Genomic DNA, 27,433 nt, shown 5'->3' on the forward strand with positions numbered 1-27,433 from the left:
AATTGTTTTCTGTTTTACTTGAGTCATAGCTTTTTGCACAAACTGTCTCACAGAGCTCTAGGTTGTAGGTCTAGGTGGTTGTGGTGCTGTACTGGATGACGGTGTAGACACTGACAAACTGGCACTTTCAACAGTTGCAGTAGACAAACTGTCACTTTCATTAGTAGCAGGTTCACTTGCTTCCCTTTTTTCTTCCCACTGCACTGATGGATGTACAGTTCTCAGGTGCCGATGCAGGTTATTTGTAGAGCCTGTTCGATATGAGATTTTAACCTTGCAAGCTCTACACTCTGCCTTTGTATTATCAATGTAATTGAAATGTATCCAAATTTCACTCCGTTTCCTGCAGTCACTCATTTTGTCGTGCGCGTCTCCTTCCCTCCTGTTTCTCTGTCTGTGCCTGCGATTGCTGTATTTGTCTATGGGTGCGTTCGACTTCACGCAGCCGTTTGCAGCGCTGGCTTAAAGCAATGCATTCTGGTCCCAACGCAATGCATAACGGTTAAATTTGTTTTGCCCGACTTCAGCGGCGCTGCAAAACGTCACCACCCGTGACCATGTCACATGGTACAAAAACCTCACGAGAGCAAGGTGACATAAAACTTAAAGCCCAAGTCTAACGCACCCTGTAGCACCGCCCCTCCCCGTCCTGCTCAGAGCAGACGCGCATCGTGTGGTTGACCAATCCGTGCGGCTTGAAAAAAAATAGAGAAATAAAAAAAAGCGGCTCTGACTCCGGCTCACAGGCGGGAGCCGGCTCCGATCGTTCACTTCAAAGAGCCGGCTCCGAGAGCCGTTTCGTTCGCGACCGACACATCACTAGTAACTTGAACTTAAAGTGGTCAAAAAATGAAGTATCAACAACAACTGCAACAGGTGGCTCCCCTTCGAAGGCAGATTGCTCTCTCTCTCACACCTCGCATGCCGTCTTCCTGTGATCTCTGTGGAGTGGTGCTAACAAGCCACACCTGTTCCTCGTTTGACGCTGCCTCTGGTTTCAGCCCTAGTGTGGATGATCCCAGGTGCCTCTCGTCTGCTCCTCATTTCTGGTGTATATAGTGCCGTCCTAAGCTCCCAAGTCGAATCATTGTATTGTTGGGTGTGTCATCCTGCTGACTGCCTGTGCCACCCCTACAGTTACCTTACGCCCTGTGTTTTCACGTTATGGGGTATCCCCCTGTGCTATCAGCTCTCTGGCCCGCTCTCTCTCTGGGTGCCTCTGGGGAAAATCTACCGTTTGTGTGTTAGAAATGGCAACATCACGTTCATCTCAAATGGGAAAGTGCTGAACTTCAGCGGCGCAATGTCTGATCCTGCAAAATATATGGATGATTTATGGCTCATGACATTTTTTTTTATTATGAAAGAAAGCAAATGACTGCTAATTACAAACTTGCATAAAAAGAAGTGTCCTGTTAAAATGGAGTAATCATGGTATTTCATATCGCGCATAGATCCGCTTTCTCATAATTTAACTCTGAACCTTTTATTTAGTAATTTGTGTTTTGTCTCCATCTAGTGGCGTCCCTGAAAATTCAGGGTGCCTGAGTTCCTGCCCCTTCTGTCCGGCGGGGGCGTAATCAGACCTTTTACACTATGGGGGGGGGGGGGGGGGGGGGGCGTAATTATTTAATAAAACAAATTTCATCATTTAATCAAATAAATTAATTATTTTACTTTACTTTAATCCACTGAACCAGGACAGAAACAGAACATAATTATATTCTCCAGTGTTTTTTGTGTCTGTTATGTCTCCAGTTAAATAATTATTATACACATTAATTGGGTGTCATTGTGTCAGTTATGTTCAGCTGCAGTAATACAGTGAATTTAACTTAATCCAGCAGACTGTGGTTTCATTATGTTACTCAGTTATGCTTTGGGTGACGCTGAAGCAGGACATTAATAGGACAGAACAGAAAGCCTTTATTGTCACTGTACAGGGAGGGAATACAGTAAATGGACATAAATATACAATATATAAAATGTACATATACAGGGGAGAGGGAAAGCCCCCCCTCCCCAAATCAGGATTACATTTAGTTACATTTTAGTCAGAGAGAAAAACTTCTATTTTGCATGTTTGTTGAGCTCCCTGAACACAGGCATTTATTTTTGTCAAACATACATTTCAGAGTAAAAAGGATTATAAAGGTTAAAAAGCAGAGATTTTACCTTTTTGCCAGGAGAACCAGCAACACGTCACAGTGACACTGAGGAGTTTATATAAACATAAAACCCTGAATAGAGGGGCTCAGTGAATGAGGAGGTGAATCTGTGCAGGGGGGTCAGTCCATCAGAGGAGACTCTGTAGAAGGACAGAGCACCAGCCCCCCAGTCCAGATACACTCCTACTCTGCGGGAGCCTGAGGGCCGTATGGGTATGAGAGTCTGTTTATTATTGTGCCAGACAGAGTATCTGTCAGTATCACAGCTCAGACCCCATGACTTGTCATTGAATCCAAGCCCACTGTCCCACCCTCCTTTCCTCCCGATTCCTTTATAAGTCACTCCTATTCGGGCTTCATCTCCATCCCACTCAGCCTCCCAGTAACAGCGGCCAGTCAGACTCTCTCTGCACAGAACTTGGTTCCAGCTGTCAAATCTCTCTGGATGATCAGGATATGGCTGCTCTGCCCCCCCTGTCACCTTCCTGTTCCCCCCTGACAGAGACAGGAATCTGTTTGCTGTGTTGGGATCCAGCGTCAGCTGGCAGGAGTCTGTAGGCAGGAGGAAGAATTATTAATCCCATCAGGCCGCCTGTACTTTATGTTTCTGTACGATTTAAAAACAGCACAGCTTCCCCAAACGAAGCGGGAACTGAAGTTTATGAAACAGCTCAGGAAATTTCGGAGGGAAGAGCCGCCAAGCTAAGCCGCGCGAGCTAAACTAACAGCTTAATTACGGGTAAATAAAATTACAAAGCAGCGACATTCATCAGACATATTCATCACAAGCATATTTACCACAAAACGGCACCAGAGATCAATACTAAAGTCAGTGTCTTTCCTTCTAACAGCTAATTCCGGCGCGTGCGGCTTGAAAATGGCCATCAATAACAGAATATTTAAGTAATATTATATACATGTTTAAAGTGATATTTAATAAACATTTGGACCTGGATTCTGATATAAACGATGATTCCGGCACAGATCGTGCATCATAAAAAACAGGAAGGTTCTCATTAATTCAGAAAAATACTGCTTTGAAAAACGGGATTATTATCTCATTAATTCTGAAAAACAGAATTATTTTTTTTCAGATGAATGCAATACGCTTCCATAGAGAACCGCTTACCGCGCGCGTGACTGTAGATCCTGCGCCGCTGCCGCGAGGCGTGAGCCCCGCATCTCGCGCACGCACGCGGCCGCTCTAATCTGTTAACATGGGCGCCGAAATGAAATTTGATATTTTCCGCCGCACATCCAGTGTGTCCCGGGCGCTAATTTCTTTTAGCACCGTGGATAAGGAGAACTTTTTAATATTCACGAGTGAAGCCCTACACGATTGGCTGGCTGATTAATATTTATGAGAGGGGCACTACCTCATTGGCCAGTTAACATCGACTTGTTTCTTCTACCTAAGGCAGGGGTGTCCAAATCCAGTCATGGGGGGCCGGTGCCCTGTGTAGCAAAGTTCTTTCCTTGTTCCACCATAAATAATTCAGCTCAAGAGCTGTGTGGTTATTAGCACATGGATATGAATGAGGTGTGTTAAATGAGGGGAAACCCAAAAATGTGCAGGACTCTGGCCCTCCAGGACTGGATTTGGGCTCCCCTGGTTTAAGGGATTCAGTGACCAATCAGTAATATTCTCTCATGAATATTAAGGAAGTTCCAGAACCACCCTGTAAAAATGCAAATTCACATTTTGCACTTGAGAAGAGAGTCCGGTCTCACTGCCTACAGGTGCCTCCTTAGGACAATACTAACGAATTTCACACAGAAAACACATACACTCACGGCATCCGCAAAAAGAAGAAATGCAAAGGATTCTTTTTTTGTGAAATTAAAGATGTATAACTAATTCAGAATATATTTAACCATCCTACACTCCCACACAACCACGAAGATAATACAAGCAGCTATAAAGCATTTGTAAAAAATATTTTTAAAAACGATTAAATGAATTGATAGTGTTTTTGTTGATGATTTAGATTTTTTGTTTCTCGTTTGGATGTTGTCTAAAATGACATGAAACTCACCCAAACACAAATATGGAAATCCATCTACACACAGTGCAAAAAGCCACACACATCACAACAATTGTGTGAATACAATCATAACATAGTATTCATGGTATTATTAATAAAAACATGCAAATACACTTACATTTGTGTAAGCCAGGTCTGGTCCTGCACTCTCCACCATGATCCACACTATAGGAGAAGCAGAATGACATAGTACTGCTGTATCCATTTATTTATTGGTGCCTCTTCTTCACATACATGCATAAGTATCTGTAGCGTGTCAGACACACACTCTGTACTCACTTCAGCTTCTCCAGTTTACAGCTGAGGTCCTCCAGTACGACAGAGAGCAGCTTCACTCCTGAATCTCCTGGGTGATTGTAGCTCAGATACAGCTCTCTGAGGTGTGAGGGGTTTGACCTCAGAGCTGAAGCCAGGGAAGAACAGCCTTCTTCTGTGACTCTACAGCCTGACAGCCTGCAGAGAGACAGACAAAAATTCCCCAATAAATAAGATCACCTGACCATTACAAGCATTACTTTTAAGCAAAAGTGACTGTTCTAATAAATATTTCAATAGTCGCGCAAAATTAACATCTTTTGAACATTTTATAAGAACCTATACTTCTCAGAACAAGAACCAGATCCAGTTGATATAGAATCATTTAAAAATAATCTAGACTTACCCATATTAACCAATGAAACAGCAAATGCCCTTGATGCCAGAGGTGGAGATTTCAGGTCCAGAGAGTACAAATCCAGACCAAGATTTTGTTTCAACCAACCAGATGAATATAAAGAGTCACAGTCACAGAGACTCAACTGGTTTGTTGAAACAAAATCTTGGTCTGGATTTGTACTCCCTACACCTGAAATCTCCACCTCTGCTTGATGCACCATTAACATCAGAAGAACTCCATAAGGTCCTCAACCAAATGCCTAACAACCAATCGCCAGACCGGATGGTTACCCTGCAGAAATCCATACACATTTTTGGCACATATTATCTCCACTCTTCAATAGACTGGTAAGAGAAATTAAACATGCATCACAAATCCCATCAAATATGAGCGCAGCGACCATTACAGTGTTATTGAAACCTGATAAAGACCCAACACAACCCTCCAGTTACCGGCCATTACAGTGTTATTGAGACCTGATAAAGACCAAACACAACCCTCCAGTTCCCCGCCACTCTCACAAATAAATACAGACTTGAAAATCATTACAAAAGCTCTCGCCACTCAGTTACAGACAGTCATTCCCACTATAATCCATCCTGATCAGACAGATTTCATCAAGACAAGACACACCTCAGACAACATCCATAGATTATTTAATTTAGTCAATACTGCTCAGCATACCCATACTAAAACCATGATTACATCATTAGATGCAGAAACGGCATCTGACAGTCAGGTGGACATTCCTCTTTAATACACTGCATAGATTTGGCTTCAGAGAGTCGTTCACCCACTGGGTTAAAATACTGTACATCTCACCCAAAGCTACAGTGTCACAGATGGGATCACATCACCTGCATTCACATTTCGACAGGGAAGACAGCTTGCATGCCAGACTAATCATACTAATAACTCAACACAAAGTTAGTCTCTATGCAGATGATTTTCTTGCTGTTTTTACAAAACCCTCAATATATGAAATTTTAATTTATTAATACCTTTTCATATCCATCAAACTACACATTAAGTGGAAAACACCCATAATATTCTCACTGTGAAGATGCCTGGGATTCACCTGATCAGGATGGTCCATTTCACACCGGAAATATCCGGTACTTGGATATCTACATTTCCCACAGGCTGTCAGACTTGGTTACCCTCAACTACACCCCCTTACTCAAAACAATAGATGAGTCTCCCAGTCTCATGAATAGGACCTATTTCAACAATCAAAATAAAAATTCTCCTCTAGAATAATTTCAGAAAAATTCTTGCAAACTCTTAACTCATTCATGTCACATTTTTACTGGAAAAACAAAAACTCAAAATCAAACATTCCACATTGCAGAAAAGTAAATCTCAGGGTGGATTACAAGATCATTTTTCTTCATTATTATTTAACAAATAAACTGCAAGACTTAACTAAATTGTCACACTACAGCAGTAACAGCAGCTCATGGTTACAGCAGGAGCAGCTGTACTGTAAAAATCTCAGACATGCAGACTTACTCAAAATGTCATTAAAGAAACAAAACTGCTTTAACAACACAGTGCTGCCATTTCCACAGCACTGACAGCCCAGTGGAAAGCCATTAAAATCACTAACTGTACTCTCAGACCCTGTAAATACACGCCAATCTGGAATAATCTGGACTTCCTACTTCACAATATCACTATTCACTATCACTCACGGGGACAGAAAGGGATTACACATCTCCACCTCCTTTTCAGTAATAGTCATTTCATGATATTCGAAGACTTAATCCATAAATACGAGTTGAGAATATGCAATTTTTCTAATATTTACTAACTGAATCCAGCATCAAAACCAAAATGGACCTCACACATAATACACTAAATCCTCCAACTTAAAAATAAAAAGAAACTAACCTCTAGAATATATAATCCTCCATCTGCGACAGACACTTTTATTTTTGTACCAAAAATTAATTGGAATAAGGACCTTATCTTTTCCCCCAGCTCTGATTTCTGGATGGACGTCTGCAACAACATATTCACAGTGACAAATACTGGCCTTCAGTTCAGTACAAAGTAATTCACATAAAACATGTGACTCAGTATAAAAAGTAGTCAGTACTGATACCTGTTCACAATGTACAAGGGGTGTCACAGAATTATCTGCATGCTCTGGGGGCCTGTATACCTGCTCACAGTGCACCATGGCTGTCATAGATAATTATCTGCATGCTCTGTTGGCCTGTATACCTGCTCACAGTGTACAATGAGTGTCACAGATGATTATCTGCATGCTCTGTTGGCCTGTATACCTGCTCACAGTGCACCATGGGTGTCACAGATAATTATCTGCATGCTCTGTTGGCCTGTATACCTGCTCACAGTGTACAATGAGTGTCACAGATAATTATCTGCATGCTCTGTTGGCCTGTATACCTGCTCACAGTATACAATGGGTGTCACAGAAAATTATCTGCATGCTCTGTTGGCCTGTATACCTGCTCACAGTGCACCATGGCTGTCATAGATAATTATCTGCATGCTCTGTTGGACTGTATACCGGCTCACAGTGTACAATGAGTGTCACAGATAATTATCTGCATGCTCTGTTGGCCTGTATACCTGCTCACAGTATACAATGGGTATCACAAATAATTATCTCCATGCTCTGTTGGCCTGTATACCTGCTCACAGTGCACCATGGGTATCACAGATAATTATCTGCATGTTCTCTAGGCCTTTATACCTGCTCAAATTGTACAATGGGTGCCACAGAATTATCTGCATGCTCTGTTGGCCTGTATACCTGCTCACAGTGTATAATGGGTGTCACAGATAATTATCTGCATGCTCTCTGGGCCTCTATACCTGCTCACAGTACACCATGGGTGTCATAGATAATTATCTGCATGTTCTCTAGGCCTGTATACCTGCTCAAAGAGTACAATGGGTGTCACAGAATTATCTGCATGCTCTATTGGCCTATATACCTGCTCACAGTATATAATGGGTGTCACAGATAATTATCTGCATGCTCTCTGGGCCTCTATACCTGCTCACAGTGCACCATGGCTGTCATAGATAATTATCTGCATGCTCTGTTGGCCTGTATACCTGCTAACAGTGCACCATGGGTGTCATAGATCATTATCTGCATGCTCTGTTGGCCTGTATACCTGCTCACAGTGTACAATGAGTGTCACAGATAATTATCTGCATGCTCTGTTGGCCTGTATACCTGCTCACAGTATACAATGGGTGTCACAGATAATTATCTGCATGCTCTGTTGGCCTGTATACCTGCTCACAGAGCACCATGGTTGTTACAGATAATTACCTGCATGCTCTCTGGGTCTGTATACCTGCTCACAGTGCACCATGGCTGTCATAGATAATTATCTGCATGCTCTGTTGGCCTGTATACCTGCTCAAAGTGTACAATGAGTGTCACAGATAATTATCTGCATGCTCTGTTGGCCTGTATACCTGCTCACAGTATACAATGGGTGTCACAGATAATTATCTGCATGCTCTGTTGGCCTGTATACCTGCTCACAGTGCACCATGGGTGTCATAGATAATTATCTGCATGCTCTGTTGGCCTGTATACCTGCTCACAGTGTACAATGAGTGTCACAGATAATTATCTGCATGCTCTGTTGGCCTGTATACCTGCTCACAGTGTACAATGGGTGTCACAAAATTATCTGCATGCTCTGTTGGCCTGTATACCTGCTCACAGTGCACCATGAGTGTCACAGATAATTATCTGCATGCTCTGTTGGCCTGTATACCTGCTCACAGTGCACCATTGGTGTCACAGATAATTATCTGCATGCTCTGTTGGACTGTATGCCTGCTCACAGTATACAATGGGTGTCACAGAATTATCTGCATGCTCTGTTGACCTGTATACCTGCTCACAGTGTACAATGAGTGTCACCGATAATTATCTCCATGCTGTGTTGGCCTGTATACCTGTTCACAGTGCACCATGGCTGTCATAGATAATTATCTGCATGCTCTGTTGGCCTGTATACCTGCTCACAGTGCACCATGGGTGTCATAGATAATTATCTGCATGCTCTGTTGGCCTGTATACCTGCTCACAGTGTACAATGAGTGTCACAGATAATTTTAAAACCCATCATTGTACCCTGTATTCTTCTCTCAACTGGTCTTCATTGTAAACCCGCCGTAAAATCCATTGGCTTATGTTGGCTTATGATTATTTACAAAACTCTCGTTGGTTTTTCCCCTCCTTACTTACAGGATTTGTTACACTTTTCTACTTCTGTGTATAATACTCGATCTGCTAATTTGATTCTGTTGACAGTTCCTAAGGCTACTTCTGCATTTGGCCTGTCGTCTTTTCAGAACGCTGCTGCTAGAGACTGGAATGACCTGCAGAAAATGTTAAAACTGGATAATTTCATTCATAAATCAGCTTTCCAATCTCGGATTTCAGCTTATTATAAAGACGTGTGTCGCTGTTATTTAGACTAGCTGCTCCAACTCACTGCTGCTCTTTTCATTGCTGCTCCAACATTCTTATTGTTTATATAATATTTTATGACATTTTTCCGTAAATATGCAACATATTCACTGTTTCTTGCTTCATTTCTTTCTTTATTTATCTATTATTACTATTATCATTATTATTTATTTTTTCTATTTTCTTTTCCTTTCGTAAACTTGTTTATATTGTATATATGTATTTTTCTTAAAATGTTTTGTTTTACATTTTTTTTTTTTTAAAGGCTTTGCCCTTTCCAGGCCACAGTTGTAAATAAGAAACATGTTCTTAATCTGTCTTGCCTGGTTAAATAAAGGTGAATGAAAAAAAAAAATCTGCATGCTCTGTTGGCCTGTATACCTGCTCACAGTGTACAATGGGTGTCACAGAATTATCTGCATGCTATGTTGGACTGTATGCCTGCTCACAGTATACAATGGGTGTCACAGATAATTATCTGCCTGTTCTCTAGGCCTGTATACCTGCTCAAAGTGTACAATGGGTGCCACAGAATTATCTGCATGCTCTTTTGGCCTGTATACCTGCTCACAGTGCACCATGGGTGTCATAGATAATTATCTGCATGCTCTGTTGGCCTTTATACCTGCTCACAGTGCACCATGGGTGTCACAGAATTATCTGCATGCTCTCTGGGCCTCTATACCTGCTCACAGTGCACCATGGGTGTCACAGATAATTATCTGCATGCTCTCTGGGCCTGTATACCTGCTCACAGTGTACCATGGGTGTCACAGATAATTATCTGCATGCTCTGTTGGCCTGTATACCTGCTCACAGTGTATAATGGGTGTCACAGATAATTATCTGCATGCTTTCTGGGCCTCTATACCTGCTCACAGTGCACCATGGGTGTCATAGATAATTACCTGCATGCTCTCTGGGCCTCTATACCTGCTCACAGTGCACCATGGGTGTCACAGATAATTATCTGCATGCTCTGTTGGCCTGTATACCTGCTCACAGTGCACCATGGGTGTCATAGATAATTATCTGTATGCTCTGTTGGCCTGTATACCTGCTCACAGTATACAATGGGTGTCACAGATAATTATCTGCATGCTCTGTTGGCCTGTATACCTGCTCACAGTGCACCATGGGTATCACAGATAATTATCTGCATGTTCTCTAGGCCTGTATACCTGCTCAAAGAGTAGAATGGGTGTCACAGAATTTTCTGCATGCTCTATTGGCCTATATACCTGCTCACAGTATACAATGGGTGTCACAGATAATTATCTGCATGCTCTCTGGGCCTCTATACCTGCTCACAGTGCACCATGGCTGTCATAGATAATTATCTGCATGCTCTGTTGGCCTGTATACCTGCTCACAGTGTATAATGGGTGTCACAGATAATTTTCTGCATGCTCTGTGGGCCTCTATACCTCCTCACAGTGCACCATGGCTGTCATACATAATTATCTGCATGCTCTGTTGGACTGTATACCTGCTCACAGTGTACAATGGGTGTCACAGAATTATCTGCATGCTCTGTTGACCTGTATACCTGTTCACAGTGCACCATGGCTGTCATAGATAATTATCTGCATGCTCTGTTGGCCTGTATACCTGCTCACAGTGTACAATGGGTGTCACAGATAATTATCTGTATGCTCTGTTGGCCTGTATACCTGCTCACAGTGTATAATGGGTGTCACAGATAATTATCTGCATGCTTTCTGGGCCTCTATACCTGCTCACAGTGCACCATGGGTGTCATAGATAATTACCTGCATGCTCTGTTGGCCTGTATACCTGCTGACAGTGCACCATGGGTGTCATAGATAATTATCTGTATGCTCTGTTGGCCTGTATACCTGCTCACATTATACAATGGGTGTCACAGATAATTATCTGCATGCTCTGTTGGCCTGTATACCTGCTCACAGTGCACCATGGGTATCACAGATAATTATCTGCATGTTCTCTAGGCCTGTATACCTGCTCAAAGAGTAGAATGGGTGTCACAGAATTTTCTGCATGCTCTATTGGCCTATATACCTGCTCACAGTATACAATGGGTGTCACAGATAATTATCTGCATGCTCTCTGGGCCTCTATACCTGCTCACAGTGCACCATGGCTGTCACAGATAATTATCTGCATGCTCTGTTGGCCTGTATACCTGCTCACAGTGTATAATGGGTGTCACAGATAATTTTCTGCATGCTATGTGGGCCTCTATACCTGCTCACAGTGCACCATGGCTGTCATACATAATTATCTGCATGCTCTGTTGGACTGTATACCTGCTCACAGTGTACAATGGGTGTCACAGAATTATCTGCATGCTCTGTTGACCGGTATACCTGTTCACAGTGCACCATGGCTGTCATAGATAATTATCTGCATGCTCTGTTGGCCTGTATACCTGCTCACAGTGCACCATGGGTGTCACAGATAATTATCTGCATGCTCTCTGGGCCTCTATACCTGCTCACAGTGCACCATGGGTGTCATAGATAATTACCTGCATGCTCTCTGGGCCTCTATACCTGCTCACAGTGCACCATGGGTGTCACAGATAATTATCTGCATGCTCTGTTGGCCTGTATACCTGCTCACAGTGCACCATGGGTGTCATAGATAATTATCTGTATGCTCTGTTGGCCTGTATACCTGCTCACAGTATACAATGGGTGTCACAGATAATTATCTGCATGCTCTGTTGGCCTGTATACCTGCTCACAGTGCACCATGGGTTTCACAGATAATTATCTGCATGTTCTCTAGGCCTGTATACCTGCTCAAAGAGTAGAATGGGTGTCACAGAATTTTCTGCATGCTCTATTGGCCTATATACCTGCTCACAGTATACAATGGGTGTCACAGATAATTATCTGCATGTTCTATTGGCCTGTATACCTGCTCACAGTATATAATGGGCGTCACAGATAATTATCTGCATGCTCTCTGGGCCTCTATACCTGCTCACAGTGCACCATGGCTGTCATAGATAATTATCTGCATGCTCTGTTGGACTGTATACCTGCTCACAGTGTACAATGGGTGTCACAGAATTATCTGCATGCTCTGTTGACCTGTATACCTGTTCACAGTGCACCATGGCTGTCATAGATAATTATCTGCATGCTCTGTTGGCCTGTATACCTGCTCACAGTGTACAATAGGTGTCACAGATAATTATCTGCATTCTCTGTTGGCCTGTATACCTGCTCACAGTATACAATGGGTGTCACAGATAATTATCTGCATGCTCTGTGGGCCTCCATACCTGCTCACAGTGCACTATGGGTGTCACAGATAATTATCTGCAAGCTCACTGGGCCTCTATACTTGCTCACAGTGCACCATGGGTGTCATAGATAATCATCTGCTTGCTCTGTGGGCCTGTATACCTGTTCACAGTGAAGAATGCTCGTCACAGATAATTATCTGCATGCTCTGTTGGCCTGTACAGCTGCTTCCAGTGTACAATGGCTGTCATAGATAATTATCTGCATGCTCTGTTGGCCTGTATACTGTCATGCCCGGCTCGTCCGCTCCTCGTGTGTGCCACGCCCCCTAATTACCCACGTGTGATTTCCTGATCGTGCCCAGTCGTGTCTTCTTTCCTGCTGCCTTGTTCCATGTATTTAAGTTCCTGTTTTGTACTAACCCGTTGTCTGTCATTGATGTTACCTGATGTCAGTCTGTGTCTGATGTCCCTTGCCCCGATTCCTAAGAATAAACCCCCGTTTTCCCGTATCCCGCTTGCCTGCCTGCTCCTTGCCCGTGATCGCTGCCCACGATCTCCTGTGACATATACCTGCTCACAGTGCACCATGGGTGTCACAGATAATTAACTGCATGCTCTTTGGGCCTGTATACCTGCTCACAATGTACAATGGGTGTCACAGAATTATCTGCATGCTCTGTTGGCCTGTATACCTGCTCACAGTGCACCGTGGGTGTCACAGATAATTATCTTCATGCTCTTTTGGCCTGTATACCTGCTCACAGTGCACCATGGGTGTCACAGATAATTTTCTGCATGCTCTGTGGGCCTGTATTCCTGCTCACGGTGTACAATGGGTGTCACAGATAATTATCTGCATGCTCTGTTGGCCTGTATACCTGCTCACAGTGCACCATGGGTGTCACAGATAATTATCTGCTTGCTCTGTGGGCCTGTATACCTGCTCACAGTGCACCATGGGTGTCACAGAATTATCTGCATGCTCTCTGGGCCTCTATACCTGCTCACAGTGCACCATGGGTGTCACAGATAATTATCTGCATGCTCTCTGGGCCTCTATACCTGCTCACAGTGTACCATGGGTGTCACAGATAATTATCTGCATGCTCTGTTGGCCTGTATACCTGCTCACAGTGTATAATGGGTGTCACAGATAATTATCTGCATGCTTTCTGGGCCTCTATACCTGCTCACAGTGCACCATGGGTGTCATAGATAATTACCTGCATGCTCTGTTGGCCTGTATACCTGCTGACAGTGCACCATGGGTGTCATAGATAATTATCTGTATGCTCTGTTGGCCTGTATACCTGCTCACAGTATACAATGGGTGTCACAGATAATTATCTGCATGCTCTGTTGGCCTGTATACCTGCTCACAGTGCACCATGGGTATCACAGATAATTATCTGCATGTTCTCTAGGCCTGTATACCTGCTCAAAGAGTAGAATGGGTGTCACAGAATTTTCTGCATGCTCTATTGGCCTATATACCTGCTCACAGTATACAATGGGTGTCACAGATAATTATCTGCATGCTCTCTGGGCCTCTATACCTGCTCACAGTGCACCATGGCTGTCACAGATAATTATCTGCATGCTCTGTTGGCCTGTATACCTGCTCACAGTGTATAATGGGTGTCACAGATAATTTTCTGCATGCTCTGTGGGCCTCTATACCTGCTCACAGTGCACCATGGCTGTCATACATAATTATCTGCATGCTCTGTTGGACTGTATACCTGCTCACAGTGTACAATGGGTGTCACAGAATTATCTGCATGCTCTGTTGACCTGTATACCTGTTCACAGTGCACCATGGCTGTCATAGATAATTATCTGCATGCTCTGTTGGCCTGTATACCTGCTCACAGTGCACCATGGGTGTCACAGATAATTATCTGCATGCTCTCTGGGCCTCTATACCTGCTCACAGTGCACCATGGGTGTCATAGATAATTACCTGCATGCTCTCTGGGCCTCTATACCTGCTCACAGTGCACCATGGGTGTCACAGATAATTATCTGCATGCTCTGTTGGCCTGTATACCTGCTCACAGTGCACCATGGGTGTCATAGATAATTATCTGTATGCTCTGTTGGCCTGTATACCTGCTCACAGTATACAATGGGTGTCACAGATAATTATCTGCATGCTCTGTTGGCCTGTATACCTGCTCACAGTGCACCATGGGTTTCACAGATAATTATCTGCATGTTCTCTAGGCCTGTATACCTGCTCAAAGAGTAGAATGGGTGTCACAGAATTTTCTGCATGCTCTATTGGCCTATATACCTGCTCACAGTATACAATGGGTGTCACAGATAATTATCTGCATGTTCTATTGGCCTGTATACCTGCTCACAGTATATAATGGGCGTCACAGATAATTATCTGCATGCTCTCTGGGCCTCTATACCTGCTCACAGTGCACCATGGCTGTCATAGATAATTATCTGCATGCTCTGTTGGACTGTATACCTGCTCACAGTGTACAATGGGTGTCACAGAATTATCTGCATGCTCTGTTGACCTGTATACCTGTTCACAGTGCACCATGGCTGTCATAGATAATTATCTGCATGCTCTGTTGGCCTGTATACCTGCTCACAGTGTACAATAGGTGTCACAGATAATTATCTGCATTCTCTGTTGGCCTGTATACCTGCTCACAGTATACAATGGGTGTCACAGATAATTATCTGCATGCTCTGTGGGCCTCCATACCTGCTCACAGTGCACTATGGGTGTCACAGATAATTATCTGCAAGCTCACTGGGCCTCTATACTTGCTCACAGTGCACCATGGGTGTCATAGATAATCATCTGCTTGCTCTGTGGGCCTGTATACCTGTTCACAGTGAAGAATGCTCTTCACAGATAATTATCTGCATGCTCTGTTGGCCTGTACAGCTGCTTCCAGTGTACAATGGCTGTCATAGATAATTATCTGCATGCTCTGTTGGCCTGTATACCTGCTCACAGTTCACCATGGGTGTCACAGATAATTATCTGCATGCTCTGTTGGCCTGTATACTGTCATGCCCGGCTCGTCCGCTCCTCGTGTGTGCCACGCCCCCTAATTACCCACGTGTGATTTCCTGATCGTGCCCAGTCGTGTCTTGTTTCCTGCTGCCTTGTTCCATGTATTTAAGTTCCTGTTTTGTACTAACCCGTTGTCTGTCATTGATGTTACCTGATGTCAGTCTGTGTCTGATGTCCCTTGCCCCGATTCCTAAGAATAAACCCCCGTTTTCCCGTATCCCGCTTGCCTGCCTGCTCCTTGCCCGCGATCGCTGCCCACGATCTCCTGTGACATATACCTGCTCACAGTGCACCATGGGTGTCACAGATAATTAACTGCATGCTCTTTGGGCCTGTATACCTGCTCACAATGTACAATGGGTGTCACAGAATTATCTGCATGCTCTGTTGGCCTGTATACCTGCTCACAGTGCACCGTGGGTGTCACAGATAATTATCTTCATGCTCTTTTGGCCTGTATACCTGCTCACAGTGCACCATGGGTGTCACAGATAATTTTCTGCATGCTCTGTGGGCCTGTATTCCTGCTCACGGTGTACAATGGGTGTCACAGATAATTATCTGCATGCTCTGTTGGCCTGTATACCTGCTCACAGTGCACCATGGGTGTCACAGATAATTATCTGCTTGCTCTGTGGGCCTGTATACCTGTTCACAGTACACCATGGGTGTCACAGATAATTATCTGCATGCTCTGTTGGCCTGTATACCTGCTCACAGTGCACCATGGGTGTCACAGATAATTATCTGCTTGCTCTGTGGGCCTGTATACCTGTTCACAGTACACCATGGGTGTCACAGATAATTATCTGCATGCTCTGTGGGCCTGTATACCTGCTCACAGTGCACCATGGGTGTCACAGATAATTATCTGCATGCTCTGTGGGCCTGTATACCTGTTCACAGTACACCATGGGTGTCACAGATAATTATCTGCTTGCTCTGTGGACCTGTATACCTGTTCACAGTGTACAATGGGTGTCACAGATAATTATCTGCATGCTCTGTTGGCCTGTATACCTGCTCACAGTGCACCATGGGTGTCACAGGTAATTACTGTATGTTCTCTATAGGTGAAAGATCTGGACTGCAGACAGGCCAATTCAGCACCCGGACTCTTCTTCGACGAAGCCATGTGCTTGTAATAGCTGCAGTATGTAGTTTTGCATTGTCCTGCTGAAATACACAAAGCCTTCCCTCAAACAGACGTCCTCTGGAGGGGAGCAGGTGTTGCTCTAAAACCTTTATATACCTTTCATCATTCATAGTTCCCTCCAAAACATGCAAGCTGCCCATACCGTATGCACTTATGCACCCCCATACCATCAGAGATGCTGGCTTTTGAACTGAAAAAAATGACCTCCAGCAGGCCACTGGTGTGAATGTTTCTGATTGTTTGGTCAGAGACAGACTTCATAAAGGTGGCTTGAGGGCCCAACGTCCTCTAGTGGGCCCTGTGCTCACTGCCCAGCACCATGGAGCTCGATTGGCATTTGCCATAGAATACCAGAATTTGCAGGTCAGCCACTGGCACCCTGTGCTTTTCACAGATGAGAGCAGGTTCACCCTGAGCACATGTGACAGACGTGAAAGGGTTTGGAGAAGCCATGGAGAACGTTATGCTGCCTGCAGCATTGTTCAGCATGACCGGTTTGGTGGTGGGTCAGTGATGGTCTGGGGAGGCATATCCATGGAGGGACGCACAGTCCTCTACAGGCTAGACAACGGCACCTTGACAGCCATTAGGTATCAGGATGAAGTCCTTGAACCCATTGTTAGACCCTATGCTGGTGCAGTGGGTCCTGGGTTCCTCCTGGTGCACGACAATGCCCGGCCTCATGTGGCAAGAGCATGTAGGCAGTTCCTGGAGGATGAAGGAATTGATACCATTGACTGCCCCCCACGCTCGCCTGTCCTAAATCCAATAGAACACCTGTGGGACATTATGTTTCGTCCATCCGATGCCACCAGGTTGCACTTCAGACTGTCCAGAAGCTCAGTGATACCCTGGTCCAGATCTGAGAGGAGATCCCCCAGGACACCATCCGTGGTCTCATTAGGACCATGCCCCGACATTGTCAGGCATGCATACAAGCACGTGGGGGCCATACAAACTACTGAGTATGATTCTGAGTTACTGTAATAAATTTCGGCAAAATGGACTAGTCTGCCGCATCATTTTTCACTTTGATTTTCGGGATGTCTTTGAATTCAGCCCTCTGTAGGTTGATAATTTCATTTCCATCAAACGATGTGGCATCCTTTCATTCCTAACACATTACTCAGTCTACATCAGTATAGATATCCAGCATGATTTTGTTACCCTTTGATATCTGATGTGTTTTCATAGTGTTCCTTTAATTTTTTTGAGCAGTGTATATGTGTAATAAGTTACTTACTTACTAATTTCTTTTTGACAATTACGGCTCCTATCATCCACAACCATCATATATAAATACAATCCTGTCTTTGTTTTTTTCCTTCTTTGTGTTTTTCTCCTTTTCTTTTCCTCTCCCCTCTACGACTCACATTAAATACTGACTTCACTCGCCCCCCCAGTCCTGCCACTTCAACTAGCCTCTAGTTTGGGGGAGTGGTTCTTTTCCCCTGTGCCTCTGGGTGGGGCAGGTCACCTAATGCACTGGGGGTGGGGTACTGTATCACAGACACTCTCACACACACGTACCCTGTCACAGACACTCTCACACACACGTACCCTGCCACAGACACTCTCACACACACGTACCCTGCCACAGACACTCTCTCACACACGTATCCTGCCACAGACACTCACACACGCGTATCCTGCCGCAGACACTCTCACACACACGTACCCTGTCAGAGAAACTCTCACACACATGTATCCTGCCACAGACACTCTCACACACGTATCCTGCCACAGACACTCTCACACACAAGTACCCTGCCGCACACTCTCACACACACGTACCCTGTCACAGACACTCTCACACACACGTATCCTGCCACCGACACTCTCACACACCCGTACCCTGCCACAGACACTCTCTCACACACGTATCCTGCCACAGACACTCACACACGCGTATCCTGCCGCAGACACTCTCACACACACGTACCCTGTCAGAGAAACTCTCACACACACGTATCCTGCCACAGACACTCTCACACACACGTATCCTGCCACAGACACTCTCACACACAAGTACCCTGCCGCACACTCTCACACACACGTACCCTGTCACAGACACTCTCACACACACGTATCCTGCCACAGACACTCTCACACACCCGTACCCTGCCGCAGACACTCTCACACACACGTATCCTGCCACAGACACTCTCACACACGCGTATCCTGCCGCACACTCTCACACACACGTACCCTGTCACAGACACTCTCACACACACGTATCCTGCCGCAGACACTCTCACACACACGTATCCTGCCACAGACACTCTCACACACGCGTATCCTGACGCACACTCTCACACACACGTACCCTGTCACAGACACTCTCACACAGACGTACCCTGTCAGAGAAACTCTCACACACACGTATCCTGCCACAGACACTCTCACACACACGTACCCTGCCGCACACTCTCACACACACGTACCCTGTCACAGACACTCTCACACACACGTATCCTGCCACAGACACTCTCACACACCCGTACCCTGTCAGAGAAACTCTCACACACACGTACCCTATCAGAGAAACTCTCACACACACGTATCCTGCCGCAGACACTCTCACACACACGTATCCTGCCACAGACACTCTCACACACACGTACCCTGCCGCACACTCTCACACACACGTACCCTGTCACAGACACTCTCACACACACGTACCCTGTCAGAGAAACTCTCACACACACGTATCCTGCCGCAGACACTCTCACACACACGTACCCTGCCGCACACTCTCACACACACGTACCCTGTCACAGACACTCTCACACAGACGTACCCTGTCAGAGAAACTCTCACACACACGTATCCTGCCACAGACACTCTCACACACACGTACCCTGTCAGAGAAACTCTCACACACACGTATCCTGCCGCAGACACTCTCACACACACGTACCCTGCCGCACACTCTCACACACACGTACCCTGTCAGAGAAACTCTCACACACACGTATCCTGCCGCAGACACTCTCACACACACGTATCCTGCCACAGACACTCTCACACACACGTACCCTGTCACAGACACTCTCACACACACGTACCCTGTCAGAGAAACTCTCACACACACGTATCCTGCCGCAGACACTCTCACACACACGTACCCTGCCACACACTCTCACACACACGTACCCTGTCACAGACACTCTCACACAGACGTACCCTGTCAGAGAAACTCTCACACACACGTATCCTGCCACAGACACTCTCACACACACGTACCCTGCCGCACACTCTCACACACACGTACCCTGTCACAGACACTCTCACACACACGTATCCTGCCACAGACACTCTCACACACCCGTACCCTGCCGCAGACACTCTCACACACACGTATCCTGCCACAGACACTCTCACACACGCGTATCCTGCCGCACACTCTCACACACACGTACCCTGTCACAGACACTCTCATACACACGTACCCTTCCACAGACACTCTCACACACACGTACCCTGTCAGAGAAACTCTCACACACACGTACCCTGCCACAGACACTCTCACACACCCGTACCCTGCCACAGACACTCACACACACGTATCCTGCCGCACACTCTCACACACACGTATCCTGCCACAGACACTCTCACACACACGTATCCTGTCACAGACACTCTCACACACACGTACCCTGTCGCAGACACTCTCACACACACGTACCCTGTCACAGACACTTTCACACACACGTACCCTGCCGCAGACACTCTCACACACGCGTACCCTGTCACAGACACTCTCACACACGCGTACCCTGTCACAGACACTCTCACTCACGCGTACCCTGTCACAGACACTCTCACACACACGTACCCTGTCACAGACACTCTCACACACACGTACCCTGTCACAGACACTCTCACACACACGTACCCTGTCAGAGAAACTCTCACACACACGTATCCTGCCGCAGACACTCTCACACACACGTACACTGTCACAGACACTCTCACACACACGTATCCTGTCACGGACACTCTCACAGACACGTACCTTGTCACAGACACTCTCACACACGCGTACCCTGCAGCAGACAAATGGCAAACGACAAACGGGACCAAACTGTTTGTCTGTTATAAGCGAAATTCCATTATATGCGACTCCGCTATATCCGATGCTTTTTCTGCATGTTTTTAAAGGTGCACAGCCAGTGGACCTCGTCTGTTATAGATGATATTCCGTTATAAGCGAGTCCATTATAATGGGATTATACTGCACCTCCAACTCCACCTAGCAGATATACCTATGAGGGGATTGAGGTATGGATTGATTCTGATCGTGTTTGGACTAAACACCCCGGTATTCAATTACATCGTCCACCGTGATTCACCCACATTATTGTTGTGCCACAGGTGAACTGCACAAACATGTTTTTTCACTGATCCCTTATATAAGTTGTTTCTCACAGAAAGAGCTAGAACACCTATCTTGCCTTTCCCAGCGGAAAGGGAGGCTTATCTTTTCTCTCCCAGAGGAAAAGGGAAAGCCTTGCCCAAAATGCTTCATAACCACAAGCGCAAACAGCCTCAACTGGACAGGAATTGGAGAATAAAGAGCACATTCACTGAGGGGAGGGGTGAGCCTGGCCAGCTCGCCCCCTGCCCGCACGCGTACCGCTCCAGATTTAGTATAAAGGAAGGGGAAGAGCTCAGCACTGACCGGAGATCAGCCGTGGGATAGAGCGCACATTGCCCGGCACTTCTCAGGAATCACGTGTTGGTCTCCTGCCAGGACTGAAAGGGGCTCCCCGGTGGTGTGTGAAGGTGGGTGATTATAGCACGTCCGAGTGTAGATGGCTTGTGGCTACTTTTTCATTTTATTAATTAGTGGGGTTAACTATCAATGCTTATGAAAGATATCATAATATATATTATAATAAATATTTCTCAACGGACCAAAGCGAACCTGATTGTTCCTTCGACAGCCCTATATCCCCCTCTCATATTAAAATAATATTCTAGGTGGGGGCTTACCAAGGAATTGTATAATCTTAGCATCCCCTCATTTAACTTAAACTCCACAGACCTAGAGATGTAACCCAACATCCTATTGGCCTTTTTAATTGCTTCTCCACACTAGCGAGAGTGGAACATGGAAGCATCAACATACACACCGAGGTCTTTCTCATAATCAGTTTATTTCCTTTATTTCAGTGGAACCCATAAAATATCTGTACTTTATATTTCTGCTCCCTGCATGGATTGCCTTACATTTATCCACATTAAATTTAATCTGCCAGGTATCAGCCCAGTCGCTAATTAAATCAAGATCCCATTGTAGCCTCTCCGCTGTTAGATCAGTATTTGCTACATCATCCAATTTGGTGCCATCTGCTAATTTAACTAGTTTACTGTATGTATTGGCGTCAATATCATTAATGTAAATTAGGAACAATAGTGGTCCTAAAATTGAACCCTGCGGTACCCCACTATGAACGCAGGCCCACTGTGACATTGTGCCTCTAATAACTACCTGCTGCTTCCTGTCTGTTAACCAGTTTTCAATCAAAGCTGCTACAGTTCCTAAAATCCCTGCAGTTTTGAGCTTAAGCAAGAGCTGTTTGAGGGGGACAACATCAAAGGCCTTCTGCAAATCTAAGTACATTTTGTGACTAATTTCTCTTTTTGCTTCCTCAAAGAACTCAAGTAGATTAGTTGAACAGGATCTACTTCTCCTAAATCCATGTTGGCTACCCAGGGCTCGAAATTGTGACCATTTTGGTCGCATATGCTCCCGAAATTTCATCTATGCGACCTCAAAATATATTTGGGAGCATTGGTGCGAGTGCATGTAATTGTTGTCGTGCTACCTGTTTTAATTTCTCTAAAAAATGTTAACAGTATATGTATTCTGTGTGCTGAATGCTGATATGGTGACCGTTCTGCCGTTGAGATTTTAGATTGGTTAATAATAGCTGTCAATCACTCAGTCAGGTGACGGCGTGAACTACAGCGGGGAAATATAAATATAAAGAGGTGAAGAAGCGGGAAAATGAAAAGAACACTGACAGATTTCTTTTGCAAACCACCTAAAGTTACAAATAATGGCGCTGGTGATAGTGATCATGTGGTGAATGTTGATTCACTAGCCGAAAAGAAGGCGTACAGTTTTCGGAGAGAATGGTTGAAAGACTTCGAGTGGCTCCGCTATGAAAATGGCTCTATGCACTGCATTCACTGTAAAACCTGTGGGACGGAGTTTGCAGGTAACACAGCGTTCGCCACTGAATCTACGCACTTTAAGCGCGAGAGCTTGGTCAAACACGGTGAGAGTGCCAAACACAAGAAATGCAGGGACAAATGTGTGGCAAAAGCTTCAGTATCATCAGGTTCGATCGTTAAGGCTTTTAATCGTCAGGATACTGCCAGCCGTTCCGCGCAGTCGGCAGAACAGAACGTAAAATTTAACACCGCATACACTATCGCCAAAGAAGAGCTCGCCTTCACTAAATTTAAACCCATGTTGCAGCTAATGAAAAAGAACGGTATTGCAATTAACATGACATATGCAAATGACAAGTCATGCGCCAATATCATCGGCGTAATAGCAGATACCATCCGTGAGAACACTGCCGTTAAAGTATCATCAGCCCAGTACATCTCATTCATGATCGATGGAGACACCGACCTGTCTGTCAAGGAGTGCGTGATTGTGTATGTCCGCATCCTGCTTGACGGACAACCCACGACCATCCTCATTGGGCATGTTGAGGTGGAACATGCTAATGCTGATGGTAAGTTGTTTCTTCTTCTTCTTTTTTCTAATTAATTAATTAATAGCCTATTTGGTATTGCATAGTTGCATAGTTATATATATATAATGGCAGTATATTAGTCTACTCTATTAATTTCACTTGTAAAAATTGTATTTAGTGTCTTACTGAATGTGTTTGTTGGTTTTTATATTATAAATGGATTTGTTTGTTAAAGTGTTAATGATGTTCGACCCATTTAAACATGTATTTAACTAGTGGGAAATATTTTAGGAATCTATGAAGCCTCTAAGTCAGCATTTGCTGGTCTTGGGGACTCGTGCCACAACTGGATGCAGAAGACAGTGGCTATGGGAGCTGATGGAGCAGCTGTGAATCTTGGGAAGAAGGGAGGTGTATCAGTGAAACTCCAAGAGGAGGCAGGAAAGCATATCATCCCATTTCACTGCATGCCTCATAGGTGAGCTGATAATGGTCATTAACTCACAGGTTGACAAAAAACTAAGGCTTTCTGTCTTGATAGCAAACTAAATTTTCAGATTTGTACTCTATTTGCCCATTATTTTAGATTGGAGCTTGCCCTACTCTCTGCTCAGAAGGATTCACCTTGGGTAGGCAATGTGTACAACCTGCTCCACTTAATTTGGAAGACCTATCACTTCAGCTCTAAATCCAGAAGGGAATCAAAACGCCTTGCAGTCGAACTGGGTGTATCGGTGAACAATCCAGGTGGTGTCAAGGGCACAAGATGGTTGCCACATGTGTCCAGGGCATTGGATGTGCTGCTGAAGCAAGAGAAGAAGGAGGGGACCCTGGAAGATTCTGGGCAGTACACAGTAGTATATGCTCATATGGACCACCTGGCTGCTTCATCAACAAATGCTGATATAGCTGGCAGAGCAAAGCATGTCAGTGTAAAGTATGGGTGGGAATGATCATGGCCTTTGAAACTGTGTGGAACTTTACCTGCTCTGTCATACCTGTATAAATAATTATCTGCACAGTGCTATGTCTTACATGTATAGATATTGCTCATGTAAAGGTATAAATTTATTGTTTTCCTCTTTGTAGATCAAGGAGACAATGGAGGATGGCTCATTTCTGGCTTTCTGCCATTTCTTGGCAGATTTATTTTCTGCCATCAGTAAATACAGCTTGTTACTTCAAAGAAATGATGTGATCCTCCCCCAGGTAAGCTTTACCTTGTGATGAAACAATCAATTATACCATTATTTGAGATCTCAGTTCTTTGCCATGTTAAGACTACAACAAAGTTATGTTTAGATGGAATCACATTAACAGGCAGTCAGCAGCTTGAGGAACCTGATCCTCAACGTTGAAGCAATGGCTGTGAGGCCATGTCCAGGTGGAAAGCTGGCTTCCTTTCATGCAGCCATGAAAAGGCAGAGAGATGCTAGGGAGCAGGAGCAGGAAATGCAGCCTCAGTTTATGTTTCGGGTACAACCTTTATAAAAGCTTTTCAAGCGTTCAATTGAACATTCAGTTGATGGTCATACAGGAAAGTCTTACTGATCATTTTAATTTGTGTCATGTAGGTAGGTGTCTTATGCAGACAGGATATTACATGAACTGTAATGTTTTTAGTGTAGTGTAGTGAAATTATATATGAAATTAAGAATTTAGAATCATTTCATTAGTTTTCAATGTATACTCTTCATTTTAATTTGTCAAGGGAGTTCCTTTGAGGAAAGGAGAGGCAGAGAATATGGCTAAGGATGGACCAATCAGTCAGACTGCTCCCAGACTTCAGAAGCAGATAGAGACCACCGTTGCTGCAATAGTTAAACAGCTTCATCTTCGATTTAGCAGCCTGCTTTGTATGTTATTAATCAGGATGTGTAACAGAATATGTAAATGACATACTTTTGGTAACCTACATTAAAATAATTAAATTATTCATCATAAAACTAATAATTAAAAAAAAAAAACATTAAAACATTATTTAAAAATATGTGACCCTGGACCATAAATAAGCTTTCCGTTGATGTGTGGTTTGTTAGGACAGGACAATATTTGGATATACAGCTATTTGATATCTGGAATCTGAGGACGGAAAAAAAAAATATATATATATCAAGACTTGCCTTTAAAGTTGTCCAAATAAAGTTCTTAACAGTGCATATTACTAATCAAAAATTAAGTTTTGATATATTTACAGTAGGACTTTTACAATATATATTAATGGAACATGATCTTAATATTCTAATGATTTTTGGCATAAAACAAGAATCAATAATTTTGACCCATACAATGTATTTTTGGCTGGTGCTACAAATGTACCCCAGCGACAAGACTGGTTTTGTGGTCCAGAGTCACATTTTATTACAGAAATGTCTTTTTATTGCTTTTTTTTTTTAGGTCAGGAGGAACATGGAATGGACACTTCAGTAACCAAAGCAGTCAAATGTTTTCACGTGTTCAACCATGATGTTTGGCCAGAGACAGCAGAGGAGTTGGTTGATTATGGAATAGAGGAGGTGACTTTCCTGTTGGACCATTTTCAATATGTACTGGAAAGGTTAATATTCAAAATACAGACTTCTGATTGTTTGTGTTAAAAGCTTTAACATTAAAAAACCAACCAGTGACACTTGGATTGTATTTCATTAAGGAACGGCTGTGACTGTGCCCTTGCCATGGAGGAGTTCCAGACCTTGAAAACCCTAGTGTTCATGTCTTTTAAAGACAAGAGCTACCACAGGTTATGGGAAGTCCTTCTAACCAAGGAACCCTATTCCTCAGATTTACAGGTAGGCTAAGCAAATTAATGTCACAGTAGTTAGATTATCAATGTATTTTAGGCTAAATACTTCTACCCTGACAATGAAATAAAAATTATTTTTATTTCAGAACATCCTTCATCTAGTAAAGATCATGTTAGTCCTTCCTGTATCCTCAGCGCAGTGTGAGAGGGGGTTCTCTATCCAAAAGCACATAAAGTCAGACATTAGATCTTCATTACACCCCAACTCGGTAGAAGATCTAATTCGAATCAGCGTTGAGGGACCTCCTTTGGAAGCCTTTGATGCCTCAGCCTCAGTCAAAAGATGGATGTCAGAGGGACAGCGAGCCAGAAGACCGAATTTCAAATCCTGGCCACAGGATATGTAAAGCTTCAGTGATTTGTTGTAGCTGTTTGTTGTTAGTATTGATTGGTGTAGTTTTCAAATTAAAGAAATCTGTTAATATACAATTTGTAGTTGTGCTGCTCATTAATTTTTGGTGGGTGCTCCTAAATTTTTGCTGGTGCTCCTAACTTTTTGAAGTTGGGAGCACCAGTGCTACCAAGTAAAAAAGTGAATTTCGAGCCCTGTACTACTCCTCAGAATGTTACTTGTATCCAGGTAATCTACCATGTTCACTTAGATTATAGCTTCTTTACTTTTCCAGTTATGCAAGTTAAAGTAATTGGCCTATAGTTTGCTGGATTACATCTATCCCCTTTTCTGAATATGGGTGTTATATTAGAATACTTCCAATGAGAAGGTACCAGACACGCAGATAAGAATTTCTGAAATAGTAAAGTTAAAGGTTAGCTAATAATATCCCTCATCTATTTCAAAACTATAGGTAAGATGCCATTAGGGCCCTGCGATTTATTTATTTTGAGCTTAGCTAGGTTTTGTACCAAATCAGCCTCAGTTATACATACAGTGCCCTCCGCAATTATTGGCACCCCTTTGTACAAGGGGTAAGAAAAAAATCCACCTTCTGGTGAAGTTGCTTCATCTCACATGGAAAAAATTAGAAAAATCCAACCTTTAATTAAAATTAATTTATTTGAAGAAAAATCAAATCCTTTATCAAGAAATAATTATTTTTAACAAAAACACATGAGCCACGATTATTGGCAGCCCTGCAAATTATAGTGAACACAATGTAACTGAAGC

General features: G+C 44.0%; 2 protein-coding genes and 1 long non-coding RNA gene across 5 annotated transcripts in view; 1 reads left to right on the plus strand and 2 right to left on the minus strand.

The window, feature by feature from the left end:
• Window positions 1-6,738: 6,738 nt before the first annotated feature.
• LOC125722207 (uncharacterized) lies at window positions 6,739-16,486 on the minus strand. The gene is made up of 6 exons (XR_007386201.1): window positions 16,464-16,486; window positions 16,092-16,401; window positions 13,584-14,509; window positions 11,818-13,461; window positions 7,470-7,715; window positions 6,739-7,283 (listed from the first exon to the last, which is right to left on the minus strand). It is a non-coding gene; the product is annotated as an uncharacterized LOC125722207 (long non-coding RNA).
• Window positions 16,487-16,614: 128 nt separating this feature from the next.
• LOC125722170 (NLR family CARD domain-containing protein 3-like) overlaps window positions 16,615-27,433 on the minus strand; it is a 32,535-nt gene continuing 21,716 nt past the window's right edge. For 2 of the 3 annotated variants that reach the window (XM_048998350.1, XM_048998352.1), the window contains exon 11: window positions 24,674-24,936. In XM_048998350.1, the coding sequence (XP_048854307.1) occupies window positions 24,813-24,936 (124 nt within the window). In that variant the 3' untranslated portion in view covers window positions 24,674-24,812. Of the gene's footprint in view, window positions 24,937-27,433 lie in introns of all 3 variants that reach the window. The other variant, XM_048998351.1, reaches the window with a different exon arrangement.
• Window positions 23,851-26,458, plus strand: LOC125722183 (zinc finger protein 862-like). The gene is made up of 7 exons (XM_048998369.1): window positions 23,851-23,982; window positions 24,091-24,430; window positions 24,594-24,713; window positions 25,216-25,360; window positions 25,902-26,020; window positions 26,155-26,293; window positions 26,394-26,458. Exons 1-6 carry the CDS (start codon window positions 23,855-23,857, stop codon window positions 26,164-26,166), a joined length of 864 nt encoding a protein of 287 aa, XP_048854326.1. The 5' UTR covers window positions 23,851-23,854; the 3' UTR covers window positions 26,167-26,293; window positions 26,394-26,458.

This window comes from Brienomyrus brachyistius, unplaced genomic scaffold, assembly GCF_023856365.1.
Source record: "Brienomyrus brachyistius isolate T26 unplaced genomic scaffold, BBRACH_0.4 scaffold37, whole genome shotgun sequence".
Lineage (NCBI taxonomy): Eukaryota > Metazoa > Chordata > Actinopteri > Osteoglossiformes > Mormyridae > Brienomyrus > Brienomyrus brachyistius.